Source organism: Protopterus annectens, chromosome 1.part1 (genome assembly GCF_019279795.1).
Source record: "Protopterus annectens isolate FY-2018-M chromosome 1.part1, PAN1.0, whole genome shotgun sequence".
Classification (NCBI taxonomy): Eukaryota; Metazoa; Chordata; order Ceratodontiformes; family Protopteridae; genus Protopterus; species Protopterus annectens.
The window spans coordinates 186,498,707-186,510,961 of record NC_056726.1 but is presented as its reverse complement, the minus strand read 5'-3'; the positions used below and the strand labels follow the sequence as shown (position 1 = coordinate 186,510,961).

Here is a 12,255-nt window from a genome sequence, read left to right as displayed (position 1 = left end):
TCGGGTTGGGTTTTTAGGGGGCTCCAGGATGTCTATGCGGCGAGACATCATCCGAGGACGACTTGGGGACCCTCTGCATCATCGCACGTAGATCGGTGTCCAGATGTCAAAGACTCCGTACTAGGGGAGTCCACGTGCTTCCTCTTGCACGTTCTCTTCCTGGGAGGTTCTTCCGAAGAGGCTTCAGAAGGACCTCCAGAAGGGGGAGAAACCCCAGCGGGGGTAACCCGAGGCCCAGGGGCTCCGCTGTCTACAGACAGGGGGACTGCCAACGACCCAGTCTCCAAATGTAGGGAAGGTGCTGGGGAAACTGTGGAGGTAGCCAAAGAAGATTTGGCAAGAGCACTCCTCATAGCCCTAAAGGCGGGACCACCAGAATCCTGGGAAGGTCCCCCCTCCGTGGCCACGACAGTGGACGGTACTCCCGCCGCCGACGCACCAAGAGGGAGACTTGGGACCAAAGCATCAATCCCGGCCTTCCACCCCAGGGCCGAAGGAAGAAGTCCGTGCGCTGAACTCCGACCCAAGAGCCGGAGTCGGAGCAAGGGTCGGGCCTGACCCTAACACCTCCACTGGTTCCACCAACACCTGCTCCAACGGTGCCGGGCTGTTGGAGGAGGAAGTACAGTAGGGGAGGGGACCATCGGCTCCGAGGCCAAATGGGCTGGAGCCGAAACCATCTTTTGAAACACCAGAGACTGGAAGAGTCGAAGGAGCACCCTGTCGATGTCCGAATCAGACATCCTGGATGATCTCGAGGATACCGATGGGGCCCGAACCGATTTCTCCATCGTTCGAAGGGCTCGGGACCGCCTCGAAAAGACTCAACAATTATCGGCTCCGAGGAAACCTTCAAAGAAATTTCCCGTGCCATATGACTGCCTCGAAGAAACCTTCGAGGAAATTTCCTCGGTGCTGATAAGGACTTCGCCCCGAGGGGAAGTGTCTGAGCCGATGACCCTTATCGGCTCCAATATCAGTGGAGCCGATGAGGGTGACCGCCTCGATGCTCCAGACCTCGGCTCCGAAACCAGAGGGGTCGAGGTAGGAGGCATCGAGGCAGACCGTTCCAACCTCGGCCCAAGTCAGTGGGAGCCGATGGAGAAGTCTGCTTACCTTTTTTAGCCGTCGGTTCCGACTGACTGGTCGGAGCCGGCACTTTCCTCTTCTTAGAAGGAGACTGAGAGGAAGATAAGGCCTCCTCGAAAGAAGGCTTGATTAATCCTTTAAAGATTAATTTGTTTTTCCTCTCCTGGAGGACTCGAGAGGAAAACGCATGGCACACACTGCAAGATTCCTGGAGATGTTTACGCCAAGACAGACGAGGAGTGGTCGTCCGTTATGGACATTTTAAACCCACACCTCGTGCACTTCTTAAAACCGGATGGTTTATGCTCCTTAGACATTGTAAAAAAAAGAAACAACAGTACACTTCAACAGTTTTTAGGACACAGGTACAATAAAAAAAATATAACTGAACAAGAAATCGCTTTTTTTTTTTTTTTTTTTTTTTTACACAACCAAGAAAGGGGAAGAAAGCAAGGAGGGTCATGACCCTCTAACTCAAACAGGTACTTGACCCACACACAACACTAAAGTAGTTAGAACAGGGGAAGGCCCCTCTAACTGAAACGGAACCTTCTCTGACAGGAAAAATAAAGCTAAATTCAATAAAACACCAAGAGACACACTCGTACACAAAAAATAGCAGTTAAAACAGCTTTTGGGTTGACAAAGAGAGAATTACTGACAGGAAAAGATACTATTAATATAGTACTTAGCCCAGCCAATGTTGAGACCACGTCCAAGCTCTGTAAGCGGCAAACGAGATCTGGGGGATTAGTGGTGGTGCATCCTGGGATAAAGATAGCTCAGCCAATTAGAGGCCTCGCTCTATAGCATAAGCGTGCCGAGTCGGAGCCGAGGGATCGGCTCCGAACCCATCAGTCAGAATGTAGGCGAGATAGGATCACATAACATCATCGTTTTATAGTGCGCTTGTTAAATCTAGCACAAAACCGACAACTAGTGACATCGTGATCAGGGACTAGGCATGGAATACAGTAAGAGTGGAAATCCTTATGAGGTATTTGCTTCCCACAAGAAATACAATTAACTTTCTGACATCGGTCTGAGGTAAGAAAAAAGTTTCCCCAATGGGGTACTTAGCTTTATTGAAGACTTCGGATCTGAAATTCGACTTAGAAAATCTGAGAGTCGGTTTAATCGGGCACTTCTGCGAGCTGCTTTTGCTTCGGGCACCGCACTGCAAGAAAGACTGAAGAAAATGGCGTCGGATGCATCTTATATACCCCTGGCGCACTGACGTCAGCGAGTAAGCGAAAGCAACCAACGCCGGACCAAGACTTTGGAACTCTGGCCGACTGCGGGACCGCCTGACGGCAGAATAACCCAAGTGTAATGACTGCAGCAGTGTAATAAGATGAACATCTTAGCTGCCCAGCAAAGGAATAGCATAAGCTGTTAGTCAATCCTCGAAAAAATACTGCAATATTTCTAGAAAAATGTTTGTCTGGAGTTGTTAATAAAAGGCTCAACAAACAAAAATACTGGTCTGCATGGGAAGTAAAGACCATCACTCAGATGTGACACAAGACCGGGCTAAGTATTTGTGATGTGCATTTTTCCAAAATAAAGCATTGCTAAACCAAGAGCAATCAAGAATAAAGATCTGAAACAATGGAGTATGACAAAGTATAAATAATGTGATAAAAGCGAATTTGCAGTATAATAAAACGTTTTTTTTAGTATGCTTAAAGTGTACTACACATACCTCTGGATAACTCAAACTGGGCAAAAGCAACATGAACAAATGCAAAAGTCTTGCAGTTTAATCTAGCCAGCTGAAACTGATCACGTGCATCATCTTGGTCTTCAAGGCTGTAAAACATTTTTACAGTAATAAAATACAGAAACTCTTCATTTAGAGCATATTTACCACTATTCATAATACAAAAACATGCCAAAAATCCTAGTACGTTTTAAACCACATTTTCCTGCTTTACTGAAATTACAGGTTTGGCTGCTTCATTACTTATCTAACAAACCACAAATGATCTTGACAACATAGGATCATAGGAGGTTACTAGGCTAATGGCCATGGGGCCCTTACAGGCATAGCCAAGAGTTTATCCCCAAATAGAAAGCTCAGTCAACACCTGCTGCCCCTGTCAATGAGGGATACAGGTTGAACCCTCGGGACAAATTTGTGGTTTCCCCATCCACTCATCAAGGTTGCGCTTGAAGAGGGTCAGTGAGGTGCTCTGACGTGTACGGGAAGTCTATTCCAGAGACAGGGCAGCCTCTAGGAGACAAACCTGTCTCTCCAGCAGGTTTTGTTGATGTTGCATATTAGATTCAGGCATTTTGAGTGGGTAGTGCGTGAGGAGTTAGACTTATGGATATGGATCATCTCTCTAGTAGGGCAGGGTCCGAGATTGCCTTGTAGGCGAAATACAGATCATCCCTGAGCAATATGTACGATACCGAGCAGAGTGATACTGATTTGAACCTGTCTGCATAGGACAGGTGTTGGAGGCCATGCATTCTCTTTGTGAGGTATTTAAGTGGCCTTTCCACTTGGTGTGCAGATGTTTGGAGAGATGCATCCCAAACGAGGCATTATACTCAATTACAGGTCTAAAGGGAGAAGAAGAGGTAATAACCTCCTTTTTTCTGGATGCAATCCCTTTACTTATGAGATGAACCAAGTAAAAGGCTTTTCTGACAACCTCACATTCGGCCATCTGGTATCGGCAGTTATCAATCTGAATGCCCAGGTCTCTCATTGTCATCCCCTTGCACAAAGGTGGTGCCACTACTGACCCTGGAAACTATCACCCCATTAGCTTGGGAAGTCTGATCTGTAAAGCCATGGAGCGTATTACGGATCTCAAACAAGGACATAGGCAATCGCCAAGCACTTCACCCCATCCAGTTCGAATTTGTCAAGCGCAGATCTTGCCTGCTGAACCTGGTTGACTTTTGAGACTGTCACCAAGGCCCTGGATGAGGGAAAGTCAGTACATATAACTTATCCTGACTTGGCCAAAGCCTTTGACACAATCCCCTACTCGGGCATCATTGAAAAGCTAACACAACTTGGCATAAATCCCTATCTCATCAGGTGGGTGGCCTACTGGCTCACTGACAGGACCCTCAAAGTCAAAATAGGCACCTCCGATAGCAGACCTGTCACTAGTGGAGTTCCCCAGGGATCCGTCCTGGGACCCCTACTGTCTGGCATCCATTTCTCAGAGGTCCAGGCAAAGATAAAAGGCCTGTGGCTGACCAAGTTTGCGGACCACAACTTGGGTGCCGTCACTGACTCCCCAAATGATGCTAACATACTGCAAGAGGGTCTCACAGCAACTAATGACTTGGTGCCAAAGTCATGGCCTCAAGCTAAATGCAAAAAATGTATCATACCATTCGATAAAGACACGACCCCTACTGATTACCACATCAATGGCAACCCTTAAGTACACAACCTGTGGTCTGACAGTAAATTATCTCACGGTGTGACCCATTACTTGAATCAAAAAGCCAGCACTTCCCTTGGCTACAAGAAAGCTACTTTCTGTCATAATAGCACTTTCCTATCTTTAGAACCATTGGCAAAGAAAAAAAGGGACTCAGAAATTCAAGGATATAAATTGGTATGGTAATCAAGAAAAACTGGCTCTATTTGCAGATGGTATTTTATGCAGGACAAAATCAAAAAGGGGCATTACAGTGTTGCGCAACGTTTTAAGATAGTTTCAGATCTTCTTGGGATACAAAATTAATAACGTTAAAATAAAGGCAACAGCAGTAAATTATGTACCCACACACAAATTGGTCCAATACCCATATTTATGGGGACATGATAAAATGAAGTACTTAGGAGTATGGATTAGAAATGATTCTGTTGTGGCAGCTATAAACTGAAGATAATAGAAAACCAAGAAACTAGAAGCTTTATTCTTTGGATATGGATACTAAGATACAAGCAATTACAATTTTTTTTTTAGTCCCTTTAGTCTTCTATACAGGTGAGGCATATTTTTATCAATCAGTGATGAAGCTCTTGATAGCAATTGAAGAGTTGAAAGATTTTATATGGGAAGGGAAGACAGCAAGGATCAAGTGGGATGAGCTATTACTTCCAATATAACAAGGTGGACTAGGCTTACCCAATTTGGGGCGGGGGGTATTTTAGAGCAATACTGTTAAGGCTCTTACACATTGCATGAGCAGAAAGCTATAATTCAAAGTGGAAAGGAATGATGATGATACAGGGGGGGGGGGGCACAAAAAATGAGAGATTCCGATTTTGCATGCAGACTCTTAAGGAGAATAAAAAATCAGAGTATTATATTCATAAAATAGCAGGGAGTATTCTAAGAACTAAATCAGCACGAGAATGGAAAAGAGATTCTGCCAATACGGATGACTGTGGTTAGGGATACAGATAATAGGCAAGACAGGGCTGAAATTTATTGGAGAAAACTGGCAAAGGAACCAAGCTACTGGGAGCAAATAACTAGAAAGGTAATACAGTGGGAAGAGGCAAAGAATTTATTTGGACTGCAGGTTAGAGACTGCCTTCCCCAAAGATTAACAGAGTATAGGCAAAGAGAAAGAAATACAGGTGTCCTAAATGAAAGAGCAGCACTGGTGGAGTTTTTAAAAAAAAATCTAAAACAGAACCTGCCATTAAAAAGGAATAATTAGTAGAGCATATAAAATACTGTATGATAATTATAAGAATTAATCAAAGGAGCTTAGAAAGGATTGGGAAAAGAGACTGGATAAGCAATTCACAGAGAGACAATGGGGGGATATAAGTTTATCTCCCAAAAATGCAACACAGTCCAAGTCTAAAAGATTTAGGATCTTTGCCTGGAAATGTTTACACAGGTATTTTTATACCCCAGGTACACTCCAAAGAATTTTTCTTCAGGTGGATAGCAAATGTAGGTGGTGTGACGGGCAAGAGAGAGGTGGCTGGTAACATGTTTTTTGAGAGTGTAATGAGCTACCCGACTTCAGGGATTCAATGCGGACCACTCTGTCGGAGATGCTGGGGGAGCGGATTGGACTGACTGGGGAGATTATTTTTATTTTCAGCTATGATACAGAATTGGAAATGTATAGGCATAGTAAATATTTGCGGAGTCTAATTATGTTGGCTGCCAAAAAAGCAATTACTAAAAAATGGACATCTAAGTCTAGACCAACTTTACTAGAAGTGGTGAATACAGTAACACACACAACTAGAATTGGGATCTTTAGAAAAGGAAAGGAAACTACATAGGAAAAATGGGAATTGTGGGAATATATGCAGAGAAGAAAAAGTTAAGAGGCAGGATTTAAGTGAGCCATAAAGCTTAACTGAGAATGACTGGATGACTTGTGTATAGTGTTAGCAACTACAGTTGTTTCAGTGATCTCTGTGATGTATAAAGTTTGCAGCTAAAGTGGCATCAATGTTGTTTATAATTTATAAAAATGTAAGCTTGCCTATGTCATACTTAATTTAATAAAGCTGTTTATTGAAAAAAAGTAATTGTGGCAAAAGAAGATACTGCCAGCAAAGCTATCAGGAATTTTGCAAATATATGTCTATTTGTGAAAATCAACATGATTTATTGAAGATTCTTGTGTTATAACTGTGTTAGAACTGTATGCCATGAGTATATCAAATTGGTCTGTACAGACGTGTGTTAAAAGGGAAAATAAGTGATTGTGCTTAAAATGTAAACACAGTGTACCCTACTGGAAGACAGAAACGTACATGCACGAGTGTAACTGTTTAAATGTATATATTTTAACAGTGGAAGCTGGAACACAGCAGGTTAACTTCAGAAAAATAACTGAAATTACATTACTTTATGGCTTGGCCATAAAAAGATGGTATCTTTCAGTTTCAGTGCAGCAGGAGATAATGTCTGTACTTGGAGCTTTCTATATTGTGTTTGGAGTGAACTAATTACTAGTTCTTTTCCTTTAATCTGCTTGGCTGCTGTGTGTCCCGAACCCGGTGCCTGACGAAAGTCTTGATCTGACTGGGTGGACCCTGCGAGCACCTACCTAACTGCCTTCTACCCTCCTGAAACACCTGAACTTGGCCCATTTAAGCTCCAGTTCCATTACTCTACGATACCACCCATTACAGCCTGTGAAATCTGACTGGGTGGACCCTGCGAGCACCTACCTAACTGCCTTCTACCCTCCTGAAACACCTGAACTTGGCCCATTTAAGCTCCAGTTCCATTACTCTTCTACGATACCACCCATTACAGCCTGTGAAATCTGACTGGGTGGACCCTCAAGCAGCACCTACCTAACTGCCTTCTACCCTCCTGAAACACCTGAACTTGGCCCATTTAAGCTCCAGTTCCATTACTCTTCTACGATACCACCCATTACAGCCTGTGAAATCTGACTGGGTGGACCCTGCGAGCACCTACCTAACTGCCTTCTACCCTCCTGAAACACCTGAACTTGGCCCATTTAAGCTCCAGTTCCATTACTCTTCACTGATACCACCCATTACAGCCTGTGAAATCTGACTGGGTGGACCCTGCGAGCACCTACCTAACTGCCTTCTACCCTCCTGAAACACCTGAACTTGGCCCATTTAAGCTCCAGTTCCATTACTCTTCTACGATACCACCCATTACAGCCTGTGAAATCTGACTGGGTGGACCCTCAAGGCACCTACCTAACTGCCTTCTACCCTCCTGAAACACCTGAACTTGGCCCATTTAAGCTCCAGTTCCATTACTCTTCTACGATACCACCCATTACAGCCTGTGAAATCTGACTGGGTGGACCCTCGAGCACCTACCTAACTGCCTTCTACCCTCCTGAAACACCTGAACTTGGCCCATTTAAGCTGCAGTTCCATTACTCTTCTGATACCACCCATTACAGCCTGTGAAATCTGACTGGGTGGACCCTGCAGCACCTACCTAACTGCCTTCTACCCTCCTGAAACACCTGAACTTGGCCCATTTAAGCTCCAGTTCCATTACTCTTCTACGATACCACCCATTACAGCCTGTGAAATCTGACTGGGTGGACCCTGTGAGCACCTACCTAACTGCCTTCTACCCTCCTGAAACACCTGAACTTGGCCCATTTAAGCTCCAGTTCCATTACTCTTCTACGATACCACCCATTACAGCCTGTGAAATCTGACTGGGTGGACCCTGCAGCACCTACCTAACTGCCTTCTACCCTCCTGAAACACCTGAACTTGGCCCATTTAAGCTCCAGTTCCATTACTCTTCTACGATACCACCCATTACAGCCTGTGAAATCTGACTGGGTGGACCCTGCGAGCACCTACCTAACTGCCTTCTACCCTCCTGAAACACCTGAACTTGGCCCATTTAAGCTCCAGTTCCATTACTCTTCTACGATACCACCCATTACAGCCTGTGAAATCTGACTGGGTGGACCCTGCGAGCACCTACCTAACTGCCTTCTACCCTCCTGAAACACCTGAACTTGGCCCATTTAAGCTCCAGTTCCATTACTCTTCTACGATACCACCCATTACAGCCTGTGAAATCTGACTGGGTGGACCCTGCGAGCACCTACCTAACTGCCTTCTACCCTCCTGAAACACCTGAACTTGGCCCATTTAAGCTCCAGTTCCATTACTCTTCTACGATACCACCCATTACAGCCTGTGAAAGTATGTTTTATTCCTCCTTGTTTAATCCTAAAGACAAGACTTGGGTCTAGAAGTCAAGCTACCTTTACAGGACTGCCAGCAGCCAATAGCCCCTGTCCCCTCCACCTTACTAGTGCTGACTCTTATCTTACACCCCCCTTAGCTATTACTACACCGCACTACACTTTCTTCCTCACTCCCTTTCTCTATTACCCCTTTCTCACCTGCATAGTTTTTGATTAGTTACTGACCTGACCACTACGTGGCATCCTTCTACCTACCTATCTACTCCCTTTTCTACCTTTGTTACTCTCTCCAATACCTTGCTTTTCTCCTGTTCCCGTATCTATTTTCTCTAACCCTTTTTCTTATCACTTCCTCTGGACCCTGCCAAAACATCCTTCCACTCTACTGTATCACTCCTAACTGGGTAATAACTGTGACTGAATTCCAAACAGAACATCTCACTGGACTTTTACCCTTACCTCTTACATACCTACCTGCTGTTTCCCCCACCTTATAGATTGTTTTTTTCACTCACTGTGCTATAACACTCTCTTGTGTCTTCCCGCTCCGTTCGCCCTCCGGGCTCACTCCGCTCCCCTCCCTGCCCCCAAATCCCACCCGCCCCTAGCATCTCTACATTTATACCCTCATAGACACTCCCCTTCCTTCTAACATCCAATCACACCTCCTCCTACTATTATACCCTGTAACTGTTACCACTCCCCTCTATAATAAACCCCTCCCTCCCCCACCCTCCTACTTTAGAAAACTCCTCCCCCCACCAACCATATTCTTAAAACAACTCTTCCCCAATCCTTACTTTAACAACCTATTACAATCTCTCTAATCATGTCTAGCCAATACCAATACTTATTGTTACTTACTCTCTTAACTACTTTCACATCTACCTATCTCTTAACCTCCTATGAACAACCCCTGCCTTCTTTTCTTACCATCCCACACAAACATACTCTGACAGCTCCCCTAGCTCTGTCCATAAGTTATCTTAATCCCATCTCCAATACCTCATACCTTCAAGCCAAATACCACCGACTCTCACACATTAAATACCCAAATCATATCGCCAGAAAATATTTTAACTACTTCTGCAAAACCCCTCAATATTATAATACTTTATCAACCCACTTACTATTAGATGGTGACATCCACCCCAATCCTGGCCCAAACTCATCGCCAACATCCACTAAATCTAATCAATTCCAAACAATACCAACACCATCCACTAAACCCCCCAAATCTCTCTCAATTGCCCATCTAAATATACGTAGCATCTGTAATAAAGTACCACTAATTCATGCTCTTCTAGATGTTCAACAGTTTGACATCCTCTGCCTAACAGAAACATGGCTTAAACCTTCTATAAAAGATAATGAAGTCACCCCCCAAGGCTATAACATCCTCAGACAGGACCGCTTAAAGAAAAAAGGTGGCGGCGTTGCAATTCTCTATAGAAGCGAAATGCTCATTAGTAAAGCAACATGTAACCTACCATTAGAAAAAAATGCTGAGATTATTATCTCTAAACTACAGCTAAACCCTCAAAAAACAATCAATATTGTCTGTACATATCTTCCCCCAGGGAAAAAACCCACCATATTAGAAGACCTATTAAATTGGCTTTCTCTAAATCACCTTCAGGAAACAATTATCTTAGGAGACTTTAACATTGACTGGAATTTATGCAAACAAACCAATCCTTCTATCTTCTTAAACCTACATGGCTTCTCTCAAACCATTAACTCCCCTACAAGGATAAATAAACTTAATAATAAGGAAAGCATACTTGACTGGATACTTACAAATAGACCACACCAAATGTATACAACAGGAACTCTCCCCGATGACCTTAGTGACCACTCACTAACATACATAATCAGGCATAAGACTAATCTTACCATCCCTAACTTAGTCAGAACATCTCGTTGCAAAAAATTGTTCAACCCCAATCTCTTTCAAAATGAACTTATGAAAATTAACTGGTCACCTCTTAAGTCTCTCCCTATAGATGATGCTGTTAGTTACTTCAATAATACTTTTCTAGCTATACTTGAACATCATGCCCCTATGCGTACAATAAGAATCAAATCCAAATCAGCCCAATGGCTCACAAACAATACTAGGAAACTAATCCTTAGCAGAAATAAAACATGGGCAAAATGGCGAACCTCTAAAAACACAGCTGATCAACTAGCTTTTAGGCAAAAAAGAAACATCACCAAAAAAGCTATCCTGCAAGACAAAAAGAACTTCTACACTCAGCTACAACAATCATCCCTTCATCAACCTAAAAAATTTTGGACTGCTATTAATATGCTAATGTCCCCTGGCAAAATGGCCACACCAAATCCACTAGGCTCTACCCCTGACTGCCCATTACAAACTGCCAATGCCTTCAACACTTTCTTCACCTCAACTATACTTAAACTAGCAAACCAACAATGCCCTGATACCTCCAAGCTCCCTACCCCCAGCCCCACTCCACCCCCATTCCACCTCAAACCTATACCAACCTCTTATATCTCATCCTTGCTTCAGAAACTAAAACCTTCCACCCCCTCAGCTGACAAACTCCCGCCTGAATACCTCCAACTAGGTGCAAAAGCCATTGCCTATCCCATTTCCATACTTATTAATAGGACCATTGAAGAAGGTGTAGTTCCATCTATCTGGAAAATCTCACATATTATCCCTCTCTTTAAAGGTGGAGACTCTCTGGAATACTCCAACTTCCGCCCTATAGCATTACTATCCCCTCTTGCAAAAATAATGGAGAAATGTATCCACAAGCAGCTACTAAATCACTTATTACAGCATAACCTCCTAGCTAACTGTCAACATGGCTTTCGGCCATTCCATAGTACTTCCACAGCCTTACTATCCTTCATTGACTCTATCAACACCAACCGCAATAAAAATACTCTCTCCTCAGCATTCTTTGTTGACCTGTCAAAAGCATTTGACATGGTCAATCACCAACTGCTCCTCCATCGTTTAAAATCTCTCTCTCTTGACAGCCCTGCCATAAACTGGTTCACATCCTACCTAGATAACAGAAAACAGGCCGTGCTCTGGCATAACCATCTCTCTGATCTCCTTCCCACCTCTATAGGGGTTCCACAGGGGTCTATTCTAGGCCCTCTTCTGTTCTCCATTTTTATTAACAACCTCCATCTAGCCACCCCTCTATCAACTTGCATTCAATATGCAGATGACACCACCATTATCTGCTCTGCCTCAACACAATCTGAACTACATTCTATTACACAAAAGACCTTCACAACTATTGAGCATTGGTTCTCTAACCATTGTCTCCTCCTCAACCCTAAGAAAACCAAACTCCTACTTTTTACACCCACTCATTTGTCTCCTCCTACACTTCACACTTACATCCAATAATGGTACCCTTATCAGTCCAGAACCTACCACCAAACTCTTAGGTATTACAATTGACAATCAACTGAAATTTGATAACCACATAAACGCTACAATCAAATCTACTTACAGAAAACTAGGTTCTCTCTACAGAATCAAAACTTTCC

At 43.7% G+C, this 12,255-nt stretch overlaps 1 protein-coding gene across 1 annotated transcript in view; it reads right to left on the bottom strand.

Moving 5' to 3' along the window:
* The window catches only part of TTK (TTK protein kinase), a gene marked incomplete at its 5' end in the record, with an annotated part of 1,887,454 nt that overhangs the window by 1,560,760 nt on the left and 314,439 nt on the right, over window positions 1-12,255 (bottom strand). Inside the window, 1 exon segment of the mRNA XM_044074056.1 lies at window positions 2,795-2,901. Within this exon segment, the coding sequence (XP_043929991.1) occupies window positions 2,795-2,901 (107 nt within the window).